The 22,644-nt window shown below is 39.8% G+C and overlaps 1 protein-coding gene across 5 annotated transcripts in view; it reads right to left on the bottom strand.

Moving 5' to 3' along the window:
- Window positions 1-22,644, bottom strand: part of SYTL5 (synaptotagmin like 5) — a 94,236-nt gene that overhangs the window by 27,630 nt on the left and 43,962 nt on the right. For all 5 annotated transcript variants that reach the window (XM_063343755.1, XM_063343774.1, XM_063343782.1 and 2 more), the window contains 6 exons: window positions 13,058-13,170; window positions 11,525-11,657; window positions 9,455-9,580; window positions 5,477-5,633; window positions 4,426-4,555; window positions 2,492-2,598 (listed from right to left, as the gene is read on the bottom strand). In XM_063343755.1, the coding sequence (XP_063199825.1) occupies window positions 2,492-2,598; window positions 4,426-4,555; window positions 5,477-5,633; window positions 9,455-9,580; window positions 11,525-11,657; window positions 13,058-13,170 (766 nt within the window). The remainder of the gene's footprint in view (window positions 1-2,491; window positions 2,599-4,425; window positions 4,556-5,476; window positions 5,634-9,454; window positions 9,581-11,524; window positions 11,658-13,057; window positions 13,171-22,644) is intronic.

The raw sequence follows: 22,644 nt of genomic DNA, 5'->3' as shown, positions 1-22,644 counted from the left end.
TGCTACACTTTATTGCTGAATAATTAAACACGGGACAAAAAAAACCCCAAAACAGTAAGGAAACATCTTCAGACCGGAGTGTTTCTAGTTTAGGCACTCGAATATTAAAAGTCCTTCACAAAAAGCCCTAACGACAGCTAGCTGACTACCAAATCTGGAACTAAAAAAAAAAAAAAATGGTTAACATTTAACCTATGCTCTTAATTCATTTTGCACCACAATGATTATGCTTCTCAGGAGGTGCTATAGAACTGCAACGACATAATTGGTTAGTGGTATTAGCTTATTAAAGTTAGGGCTAGTAGGACATTAATCTCACAGTCATAAAATGCACGTTATCCAATTGCTTCTAATAAAGCAGCCGAGCATGTAATGAACACTACTTGGTCAGGAATTCCGCACACACCTCTCTAGATAAGGTGCTCACATTTGGACACAATACTAGATTTAACTGGTTCCCCACACTCCTTGACAAATACATACTATAGTATGTAGGTTTCTAGTGGTTGTCCCTTTTCACTATCAAGAGCAAGGGAAGTTAGAGAAGCAAAATACCCATTCAGTTTTCCAGCTTGTTTCTCTGTATGCATAATGGATTTTCACGGATAAAGCTGGGAGCAAAGCAGCTAAAAAAGCCCACACTTTCAGCTGATAAATTCCAGCAATCCGCTTATCCTATTGACGTGTGGCACCTCCCACACCACTGTCAGCTCTCATCACCCAGAGATAAGAGAATGAAGGGCCTCTGCCAGCTCCACCCGCTGGCCAGGAGAAAAGAAGGTATAACTTTTCTCAGGCTGCAGAAGCTGTTGTTATTTTCATCGGATACCTTTCTTTTTGTCTCTTATATCAAGCGCCAAAGCAGCTAAACTCCAGCAGGAATACAACCTTTATCTCAAAAGGCTGCACACGTAATGAATACAGGGCAAGACTCTGAAGGACTCCTGTGAGTCAAACTATCCTACAAAACGCAGGAACACTAAAGCTGATGAATGCAGCCAATTGATTTCATAAGACAGAGCAAGCAAGGACATGGGTAGAATTAGAGATCTAGGAACCCCATTATGAATGAAATTTAAAGGGGAATTAACACTCTCACTGACCGTGGAGCAACTAAATCAAGCTAATGTCACAAGACAGGTCTCCTAGAGCAGCTAGAAAGCTGCTGAGATGCACTCTGAAATTTCATTCAGAGTCAGCAAGAGGAGAAGGGGGGAGTGAGGGGGGAAGAGAAAAAGAAAGCTCTAAATATGAGGAAGACAAAAAAAAAATCAAATAAAATCAAAGAACAGAAAACTGCTCTGGACTTGGCTTCTCTGGCACCCGCCTCAGAGAAATTCCTAGACGATAACTATGGCACGATGTACAATTAGAGCAGGGAACTAATATAAAGTATTTAAAGCCTGTATTTTTTTATTTTATGCTTTTCTTCTGCAACCTTTTCCAGCTTCTCAATCAGTAACACATCCTTTTTCTTTTCTACAATTAAAAAATAAACCACTTATTTTTTAAGTTTTTCTTCCACAGAAATCTGATGCACAGGAAGGGCTTGTTTTATTTCCTTAAAGATTAACGCAAACAAAGCAATGCTGCAGGCAAATTCTCTGAGTGCTTACAATCCAAGAAACAGAGGGGAATCCCAACAGGTTGTTTCCCACCAAGGCCCAAGTATCAAATGCTACAAGAAGGGCATCATCTCCCGTGGCCAGTGCTCTTCTCAAAAGAGCAGATGGTAGGGAAGGACTATGACAATAGACAAAATGCATAAACCATAACACAGAGGCTTATGGGTTTTTTAAGCTACAAGCATACATTTGGAACCTTCAGAACAAACTATGATTAGATGAAGAACTATTTAAATAGCTCTTCTTTTTTTTTTCCCCCCCTCATGCATATTTAACAAGCCTGGAAATTCTTTTATAGCATTGATGCACATCTGCAGCCTGTGTATCTTGGATATGCGCGTAAGAGGAAAGGGAAGCTGTGAATCACTTCAGGAAAAGCAGCCCATAGAAGACATAGAAAAAGGCATGGAGATGTACAGGAGAAAACAGTGAACAGGAAGAAGAGGCAAGAAAGAGTGGCAGAACACAAGGCTGGGGCTTCAGTTGCTGAAAATATATATGAGAGGAAAATCAAAACCAGACAAAGATTAAAGCCGTTAAAGTATAGTATTTCTCAGCATCAAAATTAAAATCTAAGAAAGTATGAATTAACAGGACTTTGGAGCATGTGTAACATAGAGCCTGAAATTTATTTTCAGGCCAGACTTCTTTCATCTGTAAACTCAAAAAGCAGCAAATCAACAACAAACTGTGATTATTCATTAAAATATACTCAGAAGATGAAGCTGTTTAAAAACTCATTAAATATCCCTGAAGCAATGTTCTGCATTACTTATATTTTATATAGATTTGCATACAGTGCTGATTTCAGAAGTCTGAACAGACAGGATTTCCACCAGATAAACATTTACATATTTATAACTCACCAGTTCCTGATCTAAGGCACTAGGTACAGATTTGCTTCTTATGCTCAGAGTATCTTCATTTCCTTCAGAGAAAGATTCACTCAAATCTATCTCAGATCGACTACGATCTGGAAAATAAAAACAATTGAAACATTTGCTATAACTCCTACAAAAAGTATTCCATTTTATCTTACACATTTTAATAAGTGTTACCCCAAAGCCTTTTTTTTTTTTTTTTTTTTAAGAAAAAACATCAAAACAATATTTTAGGTATCTGTCACAAACTCTATGACAACTGAACATCAATATGATAAATGAAAAAGTATGTTTTCTGATGCTGTTCAGCCTTCTGGCCAATACTTTTCCCCTGCACTATTTATCTGCTGTAATTGTCTCCCGTGGATGATACTATAGATCAAGCTTTTGACTTTCTCTGGTAGACCTATCAGCCTGGAATATCGAAAAACCTGCAGCCCAAGTGTTCACAGTGATTATCACATCTCCCATCACCACGAAACTCCCCCCAGTGTCTGCTTCAGAATTAAGCAACTAGGGATACAGATGGACATAGAACGTACTTCTGCCATTACTGGTGTTCCCTGTGCGGAAAGGAGGAGGAAGCAAACTACTCTCAAGATGCGCACAAATTTCTTTCAGTCCTACAGGAGTGTCATCCACTCTATAGGTATAAGACACGTCAGATGTCTTGGAGAAAGGTTTTTGTAGTCCTCCCCATATGAATCTTTTGTGCGACTGCTCAATATATTGAGAAAAAAAGAGGGGGGAGAGAATACTTTTAGATTCTGCAGGTAGGAATCTGGAAAGTTTTTAACTGTTCGTCCTCTACCTGGGCTATAGCTCGTTTGACAGGAAAAGTCACTCTCTTGAGCTTAATGTCCTTTGAGATCCTCTAACAAGGACACAATGAAGAGTCCAAGGCCTATTCCTAGCTTGCCCACAATTTTGCCCAGCATCCATATGCTTTGGAAACATGAGGCCAGTTCTTTTCCACTAGGAAACCCCTTTATTTTATAAGGTAGCAGAAACAGGAAGAATTTTCGCTTCATAAAGAAGTAGCAGTCTGTTAACACCTCTGCCTGGAGTTACACTGTCCAATATTCTCAAAGAAACTCTGATGATTTCAAGTTGAAAAATCTAAGGTGAAGAACGTTATCATCTCCTTTGATGCGCTCTGTGGGATGTGCTTTGGGCTAAATTCAGCTGAAATAAAGCGAGCCCTGCTGCATCTCAGAGAGAAACCTGTAAACCTGAACCCGCTCCGTTAGCCCTGTAAGAAGCCAACGGAGGGCCTGGGAGAAGCAGAAGAGTGCAGGGCACTCCTGCCGCCTACTTCAGGTAGGAAAAGGAGGATCTTCACCCACTGTTGCAAAGTGGCTCTGACAATACCTTCCTGGGCAAGCCTCGTTTACCTAACAGCCTCCAATGAAATGAGGCAAATTACAGCTGAATCGACTGGTTCAGTGCGTGACGTGTTAAAAAAAGAAATGACATGAGGTCTGTAAGGGACTTGTTCTCTGACAGCTCTTGGTTTCCCAAATTTGCTTCCAAGTAAAGTGGGTGTGAAATGTAATGGCAGCAGCACAGTAGTATTTTATATGGATTGCAGATAGACAGTATTTTATACAGTTGACCACACAGAGAATGATTTAACAACGTGCAATTATGAATGAAATCTTGTAACAATTCGAAGAGCACGTGATTTACCTAATACTAGGGTTAGGCTTACCATTTTTTCAAATGTAACAGTTGTGAAGTGGTATAAACTTGGTTAGTAAAAGGGAAGAATTTTCAGAATGAATATGAAGAAATTTATGAAACTTACATCTGATCTTTCAACGTGCTTTCAAAACAAAAGGAGCAGAGTCACAAGAATAGGAACAACCCTCTGATGATTATTAAGGCTGGCAGAAAGAAGGAAAAGAATGAATACTTGCCTGATGACAAAGATATCCTCGAAACTGCAATGGAAGGTGTTCCAGATGCTTTCCTACAGTGCTTTTTTACTAAATCTTCAGGTACGCTTTCACTCATTGGAATTATCACACCATTTTCTAAGCCAGTGTCCTGCCCAATAAGAAAAAAGCGCATTCCATAAACACAAAAAGTGAGCTTATTCACCATCAGTCTGCAAAAGAATCATTTCTATTAGCTCCCAGAACTCCAGAGCTCCTTTAGCATCTAGTTTATTACTGAATATATTTAGATTACAATCTAATCTGCTTTGCTCAGCACAGATAATGCATAAAATTTGCACAATGATGTGATTCGTGCTTTGTGATTCTGAGTTTGCAACTGAAGAATCAGAGCATCGCATCAGCAATGAGAGAAGGGAAATGAAACACGCGAATCTATTAAAAGTTCACTTAGCTTATAAATGAAAAGAAAAAAAAAAAAGAAATAAAAGAAAAGATAAAACCTTTTGGTTTTATACCAGGATAATGATTTCAGTCAGGGTAAAGCCAAATGGACTTGAACTAATTAAATTACGCCAATATAACCCCTTAAATAAAGCAAATATGCTTGATATCATTATGGCTTTTTGCCTTCCTGTAAAGAAATAGCTAACGACATAACTCCATCTAAATAAATGGATTGGCCTTTTTCAAGCAAATCTAATGCACTTGAAATCAAGTCAAGCTGTGCGCCAACAAGAATACAAATAAAACAACTACTAATTTATTTACGGGTTCCTAAACTTCCCTTCATATACACTAACTTATTTTTTATTAGGAAAGGCGGTATATTAGACCAAGTATTTGGAAGTTAGAAAGAAGTTGACCTGTTCAACAGGGCTCTGATCTCAAATACTCATCTACTTTTTTCCAAACGTTAATGGTAGAAGGCATTACCTCTGACTATAAATTTCACTTTCCTTGTACTTTCCATGTAAGTCATGGCAACTTAGAATAACTTGCTAGTACAGTCCTGATATCTAAAGCATCTAACAGGGCAGATACCAGCCAAGTCCTCCCTGACGGTACTTACCCTGCTATAATCTGCGGTCATGCTGCGGGTGCTCAGTGCCAGGGATCTCGGGAGGGAAGGTATGGAAGCATTACCTCTGCTCACAGGACCCACGGCCCCTTTCAGATAGCCTGCAGCGGCCTCTGCATCACTGCTGTTCAGCGAAGGAGTGCTCCCTCTGGGATGGAGAGAAGAGCATTAAAGCGTTATTGCTTTGAGCAAACCAACTCAGCCCATTTAGCAAACCACTGCAAGAAAACAGCCGTCCTAACAGTTTACTGGAATAACAGCGCCCTGGATGAAACTGTGTGATCCACTGCAAGGAAATGGTCACCTGGAAAGAAAAACACAGGCAAGGGTGAACTGCAATTACTTTATATAAACACGTGTTTTCAGCATTTCGACCAGAACTGTGAGTAGCCCAAATGGGTGGCTCTTGTCCAGGCTGTAGAAGCTGCATTCATCTGTGTTCATTCCGAGCTGCATTTCGCATCCCAACAGCGGGTGCAACAACCCATACAACCTTTCCTACCAGGCTGCTCCTTGGTTTGAAGGAAAACTATGGTGACATGGGAGCTCTGGTCACTTCTGCAGCTGATTTTACTGCCAGCACTATCTCCAGGAAGTCTAAAATCCTTGGCTATTTGCTCTATGTCCTCTCTAGAAAAACATAAACCTCCTCACTGTCTTATTTACAATAATGACTCTTGACCCAAACTGGTCATTCTTTTAACCAGCTTGGGAAGCTAGGAAAGCTGGACAAGTCTTTTTTTGCCAGGTTTTGTGTTAGTAAAAGTGACAAAAAAGCATCTGTGATCAGCATACCAGAACCCAATTGCTGTCTAATACCACAACAGGCAGAAGTTTTTCCATGGGACATTTTCTATTAGAAAACACCAATTAGTCCACATGAACATTGAGGGTTAGAAAGGGTAAGCTGTTGCCCTTTTTTGACCTCTCGAAACAACGAAAATCATTTTAAAATGTATTTCAACGCATTTCCAATTAAAGTTTCATGTTAATTTGAAATTTGATTTGCAGTAAAAATACAAGTTCTTGGCTGATCTACTCTTCTTTTTCCAGAAACATCAGTTCAAACTTTTTCATTTTTCTTCACAATTCAGAGAAACCTCAAAAAGTCTTGCAGGACAGTAACAGTTCTGCATACATTCCTACTTACTGGTAAATAGGAATTGATGAAGCAATTGCAGCCTTTTCCATATGGAAAATACAGTGTCAGGGGACAAGAGTAGTGCAAATTTACTGGAGAAAGTTTTTGGAACTTACAGTACAATTTCAGATAAAATAAGCTTCACCTTCACTTGGTTTAGGTTATCATATCATGTTTAGAGTAACTGCAGTAAAAATCTTCTCTACCACAATGGAAGTTTTTGTTAGAACTACTGCTGAACTGAGAAAAAATACTCTGGAACACAACTACTTCTGTCTCACCACTAGATTAAGCAGGGAGCACAGGCTCTGAATCCACATTGGTGAAGTTACTGAAAATAAGGAATACAGAGGAAAACACCAAACACCGGGACTGTCTATAAGTGTTGTGCAACCATGTTTTTGTCTTTTAGTGAGCATATGGTAATGTTTTTAGCTATTACTATCCAATTTTGTATATTGACAACTGTAGATAACGCATAATAAAACATGCTCTTGCGCATGTACACTTCATATACATACACTGTTATTTTTTAATTTGATGAGCTAGTGATCAAAAAATCCAACCAAATGTGCTTTGGTTGAATTTTGGTCCTATCTGTTTACATAAAGATGCATCTTTTGTGCTGCAAAGTCAGGAAAATCAAGGTTACTGGCTGTCATCTGTATCTTATCAAAGCTGTTGGACTTAGATGCACCCACCTTAATTTCCAAATCTTTCACTGTATAGCAAGTAGCAAAAATGTTGAAAATCTGAGTTCTATTGCATGTCACACCGCTTTTGATGGATCGTTGTGACTTTCTATTACAAAAATTGTTGTTACAGCTTCCCTCCCACCCCCAACTCTGTAAACTAATGTAAATCAAGAGAAGCGTCTAGAAGTAATAGTGGGCTGGGATAAAAGATTTGAAAACATTGATGGTTGGACTCGACGATCTTAAAAGTCCCTTCCAACCTACGTGATTCTATGATTCTATGTTACAAGGGGTTCTGCAGGAGTCAAACTTGCTAAACAGACCTCTCCTGTAATCTGACCTTATTTCAGTCTGCTATTAGAGAGAGGTTCAACACATTTTGTAAACATATTAAGTAGACAAGAAAAGAAAAATGTTGTTAGAACTTGGCCATGCTGGGCATTTCCACGTAGTATTTCCACGTGGTAGACGAGACCCCAGTATGATGGGGTAGTATGCCTGTATACTATTTCTCCTAGAAGTATCCCGATGCAGCCTCCCAGTTCATGCAGCTGCAAAATCAGTAAATGTGTTTGCTGGAGTAGAATTAAACCAGTTGAAGAAATGAACTCATGGCCTGGGAGTCCCTGCTCCCAGCTCAGTCGCCAAAATGTTTAGAAATGGCTTCTCTTAAGCCAAAATGTTTAGAAAAAATAAAAATTCTCTCTCAGTTTCCCTGCTGGTAGGTGAAATACTACCAATTTTGGCAATGCAGCTAAAAAGATGAGGGCAGTTACAAAAATCAGAAACATGCAGGAAAATCTAGGACTGCTACAGTGTCACAAGATGTTGTTGTATTCTTTTAATTTGCAAATCAAAACAGTTATGGAGGCTAGCCTGGGAAACTGCTGTTATTTTTAATAATTACTACTCAGTTCTGTAAATTAATAGTAGATGAACTAAAGCAAGCATCCTCAAATACCTAATTAAAGTATTTAACCACGCATGTACAAGATAGGAATTTTCATCCCTCTACCGAAAAATATGAGCTGCTCTTCAATCTTTCCACAAACTAATATTTAGAAATTGCCACATCTTCCTTAGACAGGAAAATAATTCAATCCCCCTACCAAAACCATCTCCTGGCAATACAGCTGGGTTACCATGTACTTTGACAAGGACACTGACTTGGCCAGGTGATGATGAGACGATGGGTAGAGAAGGAAGTTGCCATACTGACTCAATATCCCTAATTTAGGTGAAATTAGAATCACAGAATCATAGGGTTGGAAGGGACCTCTGGAGATCATCGAGTCCAACCCCCCTGCCAGAGCAGGGTCACCTAGAGCAGGTTGCACAGGAACGCGTCCAGGTGAGTTTGGAATGTCTCCAGAGTTGGAGATTCCACCACCTCTCTGGGCAGCCTGGTCCAGTGCTCTGCCACCCTCAAAGTAAAGAAGTTCCTCCTCATGTTTAGGTGGAACTTTCGGGAAGTTCCACCATTTAGGTGGAAATTAGCTCAGAGTGAAAGCTAGAAATTGATGCTTTATGTGGAAGTCAAGCAAGGCAATCAAACATAAAGGCCTTTATTTTCTAGAGTACTTCACTCTGTTTATCCTTCTAAGCCTGTACACAGAGTTTATCAGGTGCTGAATTCTACCACCCCTAACAAAACTATTTTGCTTCGTGTATGGTTAACTGCACGGTAACTTTCTTGCACGCTGGCATAACAAAACTGCTGCAGAGATCTCTCTGGGACAACAACCACGGAAAGAGAAGGGCAAACAGAGCCTTTGAAGAAGAAAATATAAATTATAATCAATTAACATGTCATTACTGAAGAAAAACCTTAGAACAAAGGGCCTCAGCTCTGTAACAGGAACACAGCTCAGCTCATCACCTAAAAGCCAGAAAACAAAAAACAACCAGGCAACCACAAGAAGAGAAAAGGAAGATGGATGGAGATAATTTTTAGGTTTTTTTTTTCTTATTTTTCTTTTTTTTTTTTCCAAAAATAAATTAAAAAAAAAAAAGCTCTGCTTCTCAAATAACATTAATGCTGAGCATTCAAAGACACAATGCAGCACAGAGGGCTAAGCACGCATCCCTAGGTCAATCCCGGCATAAACTGTACCAGATATTTCTGCTGCTCACCTCTCAGAGCAAGGCGTTGACTTGCCGCTGCGCAGACTTCGGGTTTCAGCTTCTGAGCCTTTGTTCCTCTCACCTTCACCTTTTGCATTTGTAATTTCTCCTTTGGTAACCGCCCTAATTACCTTCCTGATGAAAATGGGGAATAAAAGATTTTAAAAGTTGTAATTTTTTTCCCGGGAAACAACAGCTTGACTGAAATACTCTGACGTGTGCGTTCTATTAATTTCATCTGTCTGACCTATGGACAGCTCTGGATATCAGAGTTAATAGAGGACCAAATCTGATTATCAAACTGACTCCTATGAATAAAAGAAAGCATCATATTTTCTATAAACTGCTTTTTAAGACACAAAACGTTAAAACATCCCTCCTACTCAACACGGCCACTTCAAGCTTTGAACCAGAAGTGCCTTTTGTGAAAATTCTTCTCTTTTTTTTTTTTTTTTCTTCACAGTTTATACACAGCAAAGTATTTTTGACCAAGTATGCGTATTTTCCCCTAGCAAATTACGCTATCTTTATTTTCTTTTAAAGATTTCTTTGCAATTTCTACAATTACATGCATCAATGCCCTCAACGCACTATTTTCTGAAAACATAACATCATTCCCTTACCGTGCAACATGTGGCCTAATAAGACAGAAATGAAAGAAATGAAATGAAGTTTTGAAAAGTAATAGTATTCTTTACAGACTTGCAAACAACAATAGACTGTTACATTATCCCATGACACTAAGCATCAGTAGGAGTTGGCCCCAAAATGGCTTTGCTAAAACAAATCCACTAACTAGATATATGAATGCGGAACCTGAGGGAAGGAGAAGCAAGGAAGGAAGAGGAGGAATAATGAACTACTTCTAAGAAAGCCCACAAAAAATACTAGGAAAAGCAAGCCTAGTTTTCATAGGATTAAATTTCCTTTATGGGCAACATCACCACCAGAAAACACTTCAGGCCAGAAACTGAAAAAGGCTGAACACCACTAAAATAAACAACAGAGAGTTATAAAAAATAATTGCTTCTCATAGGGGAATATGAGTAATAGATTTGCACAAAGGATTTAAATGAAGAGGATTAGAAAAGTAAACTTTAATGCACTCTTAATATAGCTACCAATTAGCATGATTCAGAGCAACATCTAGGTCCTATTATGGTAGAATCCCTAAACTGTTTCTTTCTTCACCTTAATTTGAGAAGCCAGAGGCATTCTGATGCTCTTTTCCCCAATATTAAAGAGAGATAAATCACTCGGTGTTAATTTCTGGAGTCACTAGAACAAGTAATTCCACATTCATCTCCCCTGAGAAGTAAAAATAGCTGCAGAAATCTACCTACCTACCCACCGTATATTTAGGATCCATAATAACATGCCTTCTTTCTTCCAGCAGAAACAAAGTTTTCCAACTACTAGCCCGTGGAACTCCAGCCATGATATGAAAGTGAATGTTCATCAGATTTTCCTTCCCATTCACCCAATTGCCTCAAGTTACGGCCAACCACCACTCGTGCAACCATATATTCAATGCATCTTTCCGTGTCCTCTGAGAGCAAGCGAGCGCTCCTCTCAGGGCATAGTCAAACTGGCTTTGCACTCGCCACTGAGACTGCAAGATGAGCAGCAATGTATCTGTTTATTCACTGGCACACGCACACAAAAAAAGGGGCACTGCTTGACTGTTAGACTGCGTTTGCACAGCTGGAAGCTAAAGGAGAACTTGACTTGTGGGCAGAACCAACCAGTGTACATAAAATACAGTCTCTCCGAATACTACTTTTTGCATTTGGTTCTTCAGCAAACCTGCCTTTAGGGACATACTGGAGTATAAACAAGAAAAATGCAGGAGTAAAATTGCCTTTTTTTCCTGCTACCTTTATAGCTGAAGAGTAATTACTGCTGCATTTCCTAGGAGACAGCAGTCTAATTATAGTAAGTAGGCTTTTAAATGAAGGCTTTTCCTAACCCTGAGAAGTTTGAGGCTGATGTGGAACACTGGAGAAACTCAAAAGAAAATTCATCCAACCATATACAGCTGTTATTTGATTTATCAGTTTCCAAAAGAAAAGGCTTTACCCTATCCTTCTGGGTCCACCGAAGATTGATTTATGCCCAGTTGTGGAGGAGACTGATACATCTGGTCTTCTTTCTTCATTCTCTTGGGGTTGATCTTTAAATGTTCTACCTTCATCCTTACTGGAAACCGTATCTTCAGTGGAGAGAGGGGAGGAAAAAAAAGTGAATGTTTGCACAAAAAAGGCAGCACATGTCAAACAACCTACAAAAATAGATTTTTAATTTTTTCAATATTAAATAAAACCATATGATAAAATATCACGCGAAAAAAAACCTTGCAAGGTTCTTTGGCTTTTCTTTTTAAGAAAAGAAAAGAAAATTTCAAGTAGCTTGAAATGTTTCTCCATATCAACTCCTGTTTTGAACTATGCCTCTGAATTTATCGCTGACAACATTTAATAACCAAAAGACCTGAAAGGTTTTGTAGTGTATGGTATTTTCTGTGTTAAATGAAAGAATGTTTTCCTAGTTAAAATGTTTGTTCAACTAGGAGCAAGGCGTAGAAACAATGGCTTAAATTCATATTTTTAACATATCTATCAAATAACAAAGTAGCAAATCACAAAGCCAATTTGACAGGCCGCATAATATCAAAACCCAGAGAAGGTTAGATACTTGCCAGTTTGACAGTGACATTGGCAAGATCAGCGTTTTGCCAAGCAGTATATTTGCGCCAGGCATTTTTCCAATGGCAGTAAACCAGTCCCCTCTCCCTACAAATTGCCCATACCCATCACCTTCCTACTGAAAGTGATAAATGCATGCTACATCTGGAAACAGACTACCTAAATAACAGCTTCTGCAAGCAGAGTGAAGAAGTTCAGTGAAGACAGAAGCGTCAGCATTCAGGAAAACCTCCTGTTTCTTAAACCAGCGGTGCTGTGGCGCCACGCAAGGTACCACAGCAGCTCAGAGACATGGTACACTTGCTGTGCTGGGTCAAGACAGCCAGACTGTTTACTGTACCTAAAACTGCAGGTGCAATTTGTTGGAGATATCTGGGCAAAAGGAAAGTCAAGTGAGAACTGAAAAGTACCAAGTAGCCTGGATATAGCCCATGCTTCAGTATACAGTGCAGGAGTTAACACTTATCTTTCTTCTTCAGAGTTGAAAAATGGAATACTTTTTACACACCACCATCGCAAGTAATAGAGCCAAAGTAAAAAAAAAATGGCTGGGTCTAGATCTCTGGATACAGCCAAACTTCCTGGCAGGAACTGAGAATGAACTTTTAGAGCCTCTGCTGCCGGCTTTGCAGGTGAATAATACTATCCACCTGTTTGGACAGTGAGATTTTAAGCAGTTCTCCATCTCCACAGAGACACTTCTTCATTCATCTATACCTTACCTTTCCTATATATTAATCATTCACAAATCACTGCACAGTAATACCCAAATATGAAATTAAGATTAAAATACTAATTATACTTACATCTTCAACAGTGAAGAATAAAATACAATGCAAGCCAAACGCTCTGGAAACAAGGTTTGAATGTGTTAAGCACAAGCAAATGTCTCTCTTGTGGTCCTTACCTGGGAATTTGTGTAGGATAGACCGTCTGACAACATCAGTTCCAAGATTTGATTGTTTGAAGCGCTTTGCTCTCTCTTCAAAAAACCATTCTCCTGTCACTATCCGTAGCTGTCTATATAGGGAAAACAAAAAAAAAAAAAGAAAAACCAAAAAGAAAAGCCAGAGACACACGCACATTAATAAACTTGGCCAACCAAAGCTCCTGCTTAAACCTTTAGGTCATCATTCAACCATCATGCTCACAAACTCTGGACAATGTTTGCACAGTTCAAAATCAAGAGTAAAAAGATTGATTGCAAAGCTTGGGATAGTAGGACATGCAGCAGAAAAATAATAGCATCTCACTTCGTAAATGCAAAGTAATTTTCAGTACACAGAAATTTACTTGGCAAAAAAGCATTTCAACATCATTTACCAGATTTCTGCAGAAACATATAGCATACCATCTCCTAGTCCTTTGGTTAGTGAGCTACTCAACCCCACAGTTTTCAGTATCTCCAAACTGACAAGAGATGTAGAAACAACAACAGCAAATGGAGGGAGAAGAACCCTCACCGAAGCTCCTGCCAGCCAAGTCAGCAGTTCATGGACCCAGCCTGGTTATATGCAGGTTGCTGCAAGCCTATGTGTATTTTTTGATCTCTAAACTTCATAGGGGGCCACTACACGCAATTTCTTCACATGATAGCGCTGTTATGAATAACAACGTGTCCGAGGTTCAGAGCAATGAACTTTTGTCTTTGCTACTGTTCTGGATAATGCTGCTTTTTCTGGTTTCAAATTCTCATACCTATACTAGCAACAAAGAAATCCTGTACTGCATTGCTGTTTTCCATAGGTATATTTTTATGCTGATTACTAGCCCTTTCCTAATTAGTTTCATTATGGTAAAGCATCACCATTTCTACTGCCTCACTATATACAGTTGATGGCAAAAAGCTACTACACAAATAAAAACAAATAAATAAACAAAAAAAAAACATTAAAAACTGATTTAGCTCAAGACATGTTCCTGCTTACTTTATGATCAATAAGACAACTTATTTTCAAACCTATACCAGAAAAGAAATCATCTAGTCTCTTGGGCATGAAAATTACTACAGATAGATTTAAAGCACTGATCAATATCTTTGCTACTAAATTACTTCTGAGTCATGCCTGAACAGAGAGTCTGACTTGGGAAAATACTAAGAATTACAGAATAGGATCCTGTCATTGGTAAAAAAAACCCCTAATATTATCAGTTCTTTCTAACCTATTAATAAATCACGCACCTTTTCATGAATCACTAAAAAAACCCAAACCAAACAAATCAAAATCCAAAACATGCAGCCACAAGCATAGAAATAGAAGATTATTGTCTTATCTTGTTGTTGCAGACTCCTAGTGACAAAGCTCCGTATAATTCATCATCACAATCAGTCAGTCATCATGCAAGGCATTAAATAAAATCTCTACGTTTCTACTCAGAATTTTTAAATTACTTTTGTTAGACACAAACACTGGAAAGAATTCATTGCGTTAGAAACTATGCACTCTCTGGCTAGGGAGAAAAACTCTGTCTGCAGTTTTTCTTTGAATGTGTATTTTCACAATTCATTTACAGCATGCATTTCTCTGTGCAGCTATTTGTACGCCAAGGTTTACAACAAGTTTAATGCATTATATCAAACCATAAACCTTCCAGACCTTTCACTACGCCATCATATTCCATTGCAATATAAACGACATATTACATTGCAGTATGTAGTGCACAGTTCATTCATCTTTTTTTTCCTCAGTTACTCCCAATTTTGACCATAAAACACAAGTGCAATTTTCCCCTTGGCAGAGATTTTAATCATCCTCAATATCTTACCAGCAATGCTTAAGTTGATCAAAGTCAGGCTGGGCACTCCCCACCCCCTTATCCAGACAAGCACCTTCACCCTTTTCCAGGGAGGTGGTGTGACATACGCCCAGGGTTTTAGCAGCGTGGGAGGCTGCCCCATACAAAGTTATAGGCTTTTACAAGCAAAAATTTGTAACTATTTCCACACACAACCCTGAACTCTGCCACTCATCTGGGCTACTGTGGTTCATGGAGGGGCAGTCCCTCCACCACAGGGTCCCTGGAGAGCCATGTCCTACATTTTCTGGCCAGACGTGAACAGTGATGAAGGAAAGAAAACCTCTCTGGTGCCTCCTGCATTACAAGTGCCCAGGGGACATCGGCCTGGGTGGAACGGTGGCCAAGACCAGTGTGTTTGCTTGTTTTACCATATAACCTTATAATCTGATGTGGAGATTCAGCCTTGCAGCAGCAGGACCAAGGGCTCAAGGAGGGTCACGGGGTCTGGAGAGATTGAAGGAGCTGCAACCAAGGGAAGGACGGTTGGGGTGGCTGTGGGAGGAGGCCAGGAAAGAAAAGAATAAAGGGCTGCTGGACTGTGCAAGGAAGGATCAGTGGGGGTGCTTGTTGATGGAGAGACGAGATCATCTCCCAGCAATCATCTCTGGGAGACAGCCCTCCTCTCCTCCTCCACTCCACTGTGGTTTGGGTCACCATCAGTCTCCCTCTCTCTGTCCCCACTCAATCCCTACCATCCCAACATCATCTCCTACTCCTCATTCTGGGAGTGAAGCAGCCTGCAAGAGGGGACAGGTTGGTACCAAGCTGGAGAGCGAGGCAGGAGTACTGTGGAGAAGGACTTTCTCTTCCTATCACCATCCCCTTGTCATAGTAACTACTGATCCCATGCTCATCTTCCTCTCAGTCACATAAGGCTGTTCAAGGAAGAGATAGGTTAATCTATTTGAGCAACAACAGTTGATCCATCTGTCTCTTGGCAAAGGATAAATAAGCAATCTACTTCTCTTAGTAATGTCTCTCTGCAGGTTGTAACCTGCCACCATTAAATAGTCCCTAATTATGCTGCTGGTCCCCTCCTGCTTCGCCAAAGAAGTTTGGGGTCATCATTGCATGCTCTGGCAAACACAAACTGGACCCCTAAGGAAAGAGGATGGTGCAAACGATCTCTTTTGCAGGCCTGAGCCGGCAAGGGAGTGTGACAGCCACTATACCGATGGAGTTGAACCATGTGCCAGTTCAGCTAAAGATGGGAAACTTAATTGCCCATCTTCTTCTTCTTCTGGCTGATCTTATTAAGCAGTAATAAGATCCACATTTTAAATTGAAGTGCCAACTCCTTGGCAGGGCTACTTTGAGAAGACCCACACCCATTCTACTCTGACTTCACCGAGAGAACTAGGTCTGCAGTAAAACACAGACAACTCCCTCAACCAAGGCACAAAACATAGCAAATAAAGGGATTTTTGCCTTGTTTTAGGTCAAGTGCTTCACCTCTCTAGCCAATCCTGTTGTCCACAGCAAAGGGAAAAAACAACTGCCACCAATAGCCAGCCATTGCAAGCGTAGCATGGAACGAGTCTAGAGGCACGGCCCTTCAATTCAGACCTCTGTCCTTATTATCATCAATGTTACTGTCAGTCTTGGGGTCCTGGCTTCAGCTGGCAGTCCTCTTTTGTGAAAACCTCCTTACCCAACACATAACCTCCACAGAAATATCACATTCTAATGAAATAAGGGGAAAACCCCTAGGCTTTGCAGCTTTGAAATTCTAGTGCACTAATATTGGATGTAATTTTCATGTATACTGAACAATTCACAGAAAGACTACTGTTCGTGTTACCTTAATCATTTCATTCATACGTGTCAGGAGTAGCTATTAAAACAATTTTTGTTCTACACATAAATAGAAATGAATTCAGATTAAATGATTGCCTAAGTCTCTGACTTGACGTTTGAATTTCATAATTGCATTTGACATTCTGAATCAAAAATTGAAGAGCGAGACCTAAACAGTCTTATGATGATGTTATTTTCATACATTTATAATTATGACAAATGGAGACTGTTTTCCCTACCGAGATAGTGCATTTTTCTTCTGTTTCTGATACAAGACTTAAATGAACCCATCCCCACTAAATAATTGTTTCAGTGGGAAACGAAACAAGGGCATTTACTCAACAGTACATCAAATCAGTGCTTGTAGGTTTGGGTTTTGTTGTTTTTAAAATAGGTCCAAGGTCCATACTGACTACAAATCATGGTATGTGCATGCGTTTTCTTTACTTTCCTCTCTCAGTTAGCATGTAGCATACAAAGTTAAAAATACGTATGTGTTCTACCAAAACAGTGTTTAGACTGGCCTTCCAAGATGTGCAACAGATGCTGAGGTCAGTAGCTTTAGAAAGAAGGAAAACAGTGTTATAAACTGTAATAGCAGCAAGTTTCACATGGTTGCTCTTTCCTATACTCAAAACGGCTGTGAGAATTTTAAAGAAAAATCACGTTCGGGTAGCTAGGTTTAGTACCAAATACTTTAGGTATCTGCTAAAGTCCTTGATTACTGATCCACCTACTCACATCATCATGTGAGAGGGAGTATATTACCATTTCGTGCTTCTTCTCCCTCTGTGATCTCCTACTAAATGAATTAACTTCACTAACGCACAGCTCAGTTTAAAAATGGAACATAACCTGTGGCCTAACCCTGCCAAAACGTCAGCTTGTTATTTTCCACTCTCATTTTTGCAAGACACTTTATGGTTAAATGCCCAATTATAAAAATTCCATTCAAGATGGAAAGTCCCAATTGTTATTTTTATTCATTTATTTTGGGGAAAAGCCCCCATTGATAAAACAGTTTCACTATCCATTTGATCACCCAACCTAATCCACATCCACAGTACAGGGGAGAGAGATAGTCTAGTTTCCTTTCCTTCTCCTGTTCCTCAAGATATTTTACTTCCTCTTTGGAGTAAAATTCAGAAAAAAAATGGCAAGACCAAAGGCCTATACATGAATATACCAAAATGTACACACTCCTTTTGCTATGTATTCAATTCCGCAGAACATTTTCTGTAACGTAATTTAATTCCAGAGTAACATTAATATGCTGAGAGGCTATTAAATAGAAATTTTTGACCCGATTAAAAGAAGGCACACTTACTTGAATGTTATTAAAATAAAAAGAAATTATAAGAATTCTGAAAAGCATTTTCATACTAAAACATTTGAAATGCCTCTGTTTTTAGGCTCCTAATGGGAATACATGTTACTAAGATACTGATGAATTTTCATGACACTTTAAGACAACATAATTATTTCAAAGATGAAGATAAATTTTCCATCACTGCTTTGTTCTGCTGTAATAACTTGGATCACCTAGGCATTTAATCTTGCTGAAGAACTCAATCAAAATAAAGGCATTGTTCACAGATTTCTAGACAAATTCATAATAAGAAATACAGTCAGCATCAATGCAAAATGAGCTTGTCAGCAGACTGCTTGAAGAACTTGATTTCCCTCAACCTATTGATCATTTTAGATGCCAAATTTAAAATGAACTCACCACATTTTATGAAGATTCAGGGAAAAATATTACCTTAATTGCAAGTTCCTCTTTTAGCACCTAGGATTGAAAGCTCCTGATGATCTGCAGGGGATAGAGCAGAAAGCTGCATCTTCCGTCAGGTGTGTTGCTACATACAGGCTCAATTTACCTCATTAATTTGAATGGAAAGTGGGGTGGACTGAGAACTGGCTGAATAGCAGAGTTCAAAGGGCTGTGATGAGTGGTGCAGAGTCCAGCTGGAGGCTTGTAACTAGCGGTGTTCCCCAGGGGTCAGTACTGGGTCCAGTCTTGTTCACTATATTCATCAGCGACCTGGATGAAGGGGTAGAGTGCACCCTCAGCAAGTTTGCTGATGATACAAAACTGGGAGGAGTGGCTGACACATCAGAAGGCTGTGCTGCCATTGAGAGAGACCCAGACAGGCTGGAGAGTTGGGCAGAGAGGAACCTTATGAAATTCAACAAGGGCAAGCGTAGCGTCCTGTGCCTGGGGAGGAATAACTCCAGTACAGGTTGGGGGCTGACCTGCTGGAGAGCAGCTTTGCAGAGAGAGACCTGGGAGTTCTGGTGGAAGACAAGTAAACCATGAGCCAGCAATGTGCCCTTGTGGTCAAGAAGGCCAATAGTCTCCTGGGGTGGATGAAAAAGAGCGTGGCCATCAGGCTGAGGGAGGTCATCCTTCCCCTCTACTCTGCCCTGGTGAGGCCGCACCTGGAGTACTGTGTCCAGTTCTGGGCTCCCCAGTTCAAGGAGGACAGGGAACTGTTGGAGACAGTCCAGTGGAGGGCTACAGAGATGATCAGGGGACTGGAGCACCTCTTATGAGGAAAGGCTGAGAGACCTGTGTCTGTTTAGCCTGGAGAAGACTGAGAGGGAAATTTAACAGTGCTTATAAATATCTAAAGGTCAAGAGGATGGAGTCAAACTCTTCTCAGTGTCTCGGGAGAACGGACTACAGGTACAAGCTGGAACACGGGAAATTCCATCTCAACGTGAGGAAAAACTTCTTTACTTTGAGGGTGGCAGAGCACTGGAACAGGCTGCCCAGAGAGGTGCTGGAGTCTCCTTCTCTGGAGACATTCAAAACCCGCATGGATGCATTCCTGTCCAGCCTGCTGTAGGTGACCCTTCTTTGGCAGGGGGGTTGGACTCGATGATCTCCGGAGGTCCCTTCCAACCCCCACCATTCTGTGATTAAATACTACAACATGACCATCAAACACAATCACATAAATAAAGACTGTCTTGTTCTCTGCCCTCAGTAACTGCAAAACTAAGAATTTGGCAGAAGACTTAGCTCTAACCCCTCTTGAACTTTAGATGCTTTATCTTGCAACTTTATATTCAAGCTGATAATAACTCCCATGTGGGAAACAAACAGTAATTTTCTCTTTATGGACATTCAAGGGAAATACCCTTTTTCAGTAACTGTAAACTGTAGGACATATAAACCTCAGTTTGTTATACTTAAAAATACTGATAACATCTCTCACTATTCACGCTCAAATGTCTTTCCTCGAATTCACTGAATCCCTTTTGAAAGTGTTTTAGAATGTAATTAATATGTTGTAATGAGCTTCCCCATCACCATAAGCTCTTTTCAGGCAAGTCTGACTTTGGAGAAATGGCAGATGAAATGTTTTAAAGATTATTTTGGAGGACAGAAGTCAGATTCATTTGTTGCCAGATGAAGATGCTCTGATTGGCAGATGAACGTTTATATTGTATTACTAAACAAACTGGTATCTCACCCCTACAGCAACCATCATGCTACTATGTATTTTTAAAAAAATTTGTTTCAGAAAATAACACTGTTTACCACATCCTTAAAAAAATGAGTGTCTTGAAATTACCTGATCCTCAAGTCAAAGTTGGCATACTTGAAGTTGCCAGCCACACTTTTTTAATTTTTTTGTTGGTAGATGGACATAAACCCACCAAAAATGTTAAAGCAATGATAACATTTGATTCCAGACTATGTGACAGAATGTCCTTTTGCTGTACTACAGGTATCCCAAACTTCTGTGCTATGAGTGGATAGGCAGGACTCAAGATGCTCGGTAGGAAGGAAAGGTCAAAACGTATTAAATGAAGCAACGGGCAGAAGCTGACTGATATTACCTACATTTTCTTTTATTGCCACAAGACGTTCTTTGTTTCAGCAAACATTTTGGATTATCTGTGTAAGGGATTTCTGCAGTAAGTTCTGTAGTACTTGTCAACCTCTCTTTGAATGAACACAGTCAACACCCATCATCAGACCCTCTTCACTGACACCAGGTGCAATGCAGTAGGCTTTACAACAGTTCTGAAAAACTTGCTTCTGAACATATTGCTGCAGGTATAACTGGTGGCTATATAAGAAGACCTGTACAGGTTACTACTATTGTCACCACCTTAAGTGGCACTTAATAGACATTCTTGAGGACAATTTTGGCAGAACAGCCAAGAACTAGTATAGCACCAAAACTGGAAAGAGTTCATGAAAGCCATGAGTCCTTCTCCTTGCCTTTTAAGGGTCTCACAGTATGTATGACAACATACATATACGTTATAATAAGAGTATGACCTGGCTCTGCTAATGGAACAGCACCACAGGTGCCAGAGTCTATACAGATATCAACATTAACCTAGTCTCATTCATCAAGGTTACTAAAAGAAAAGGACAGGGGCAAAAAAAAGTTTCCTAACACTTTTTGCAAAGTCACTAGCACGGCAAAACAATCCAATTTGACAGACACAAGAACTGTATGCAGATCAATACTACAGAGCTAAGAGCTTTTTCCCCTCCTACTGCTTTTGTTTGCTACTTATATGGTATAACTGTCTCTTAACACTGGATTCCTGTTTTCTTGTCCTTGCCATCTGCCTTTTAATCTTGCCAAAGGCCCTATTCATATTAACTTAATGAGCTCCTCCTTCAACTGTAGTTAAAAAAGGCTTCAAATGTAGTTAATTTTCCCTGCATTTCTCACTTAAGTGAGAGAGAGGAAAGCAGAAATGAAAGAATTTAAATTACGCGCAATGATTTAACTGAAATACCTATATCTCAAACTTTCATCTCTGTACTGCCCACACAGAAGATAATCTCTCTGTGTATTCCTAGCAATGTAAAAGGCATTTTACAAATCATCAACTGTCATTATAGTCTTGCAAAAACACTGCATATGAAGAAAAAGAAAGGATAGAGATTTCAATTTAATAAAGATGCTGAATACAGGCAAAACTTTAGCAGTTTGCAAACAAATTACTGCATGATTTGTAATAACTTAGAGGCAGGCTTCAACTGGAACTGATTTTCAAGATGATTGCTAGGACCATTGCTTGGCACACAGAATTGCAGCACAATCACAAGAAACAGGGGTGGCATATATTTTGAGAAATGACCTCATCCATCTTTCAGCCCCAAAACAGGACCTTTGTTGGTGTCATCAGTCCTGAGAGAGGTTTATCCAACCCGCTTTTAAAACAAGATTCTGCAACCTCTCCAAGTTATACCAATATTCATGCCACCTAATCTAAACCGTTTCACTGCAATTTCACTATAACATTACTTTTCCTATCCAAAGCAAGTAGAAAAGCCTTTATGCGCCCTCAATGCAGCTGCCTTTTGTAGATTTAAAACTCAGTTATTTTCAGTTTTCTCTTGCCTAGGTCAAACATTTCTTACTCCTTCCATTACTCTGGACATACTGTGTGCTAGGCTTGTGATCGTTATTTTCTGCTGAACCTTCTCCAGTTGGCCAACGTGAAGTTCGCTACACAACACAGGATTGCGTCATGCATTTTACAGGCCATAACCTGCTTGTACATCCCTGTGTGATGCTGGACTTTTCTACAGTGGAAAATACTATTGATTCATGTTCAGCTTTTCATTCAGTATGATAGCCAGATCTTCCCTAAGAAATAGCTGCATAAGCTGTTTTTATCCTCGTTCTGTGTTTCTGCAGCTGCATTTTTTCCCAAACGTAGTAGTTCCACATGCCCGTAGGGAGCCACCACCTGCTCTTCCTTCAAACCACTTCTCTAAATTGTAAGCATCACTATGGATCTTAATTCCATCCGTCAGCATGCCTGCAGCAGCTCTCAGTTTTATGTCACCTGCAGGTGTAACTGGCAAACTCATCTGCTGCATCACAGTCCTTAATTAAAATACTTAACAGTAAA

The sequence above is a fragment of the Chroicocephalus ridibundus genome, chromosome 1 (genome assembly GCF_963924245.1).
Source record: "Chroicocephalus ridibundus chromosome 1, bChrRid1.1, whole genome shotgun sequence".
Lineage (NCBI taxonomy): Eukaryota > Metazoa > Chordata > Aves > Charadriiformes > Laridae > Chroicocephalus > Chroicocephalus ridibundus.
This window is presented reverse-complemented; position numbering and strand designations above follow the sequence as displayed.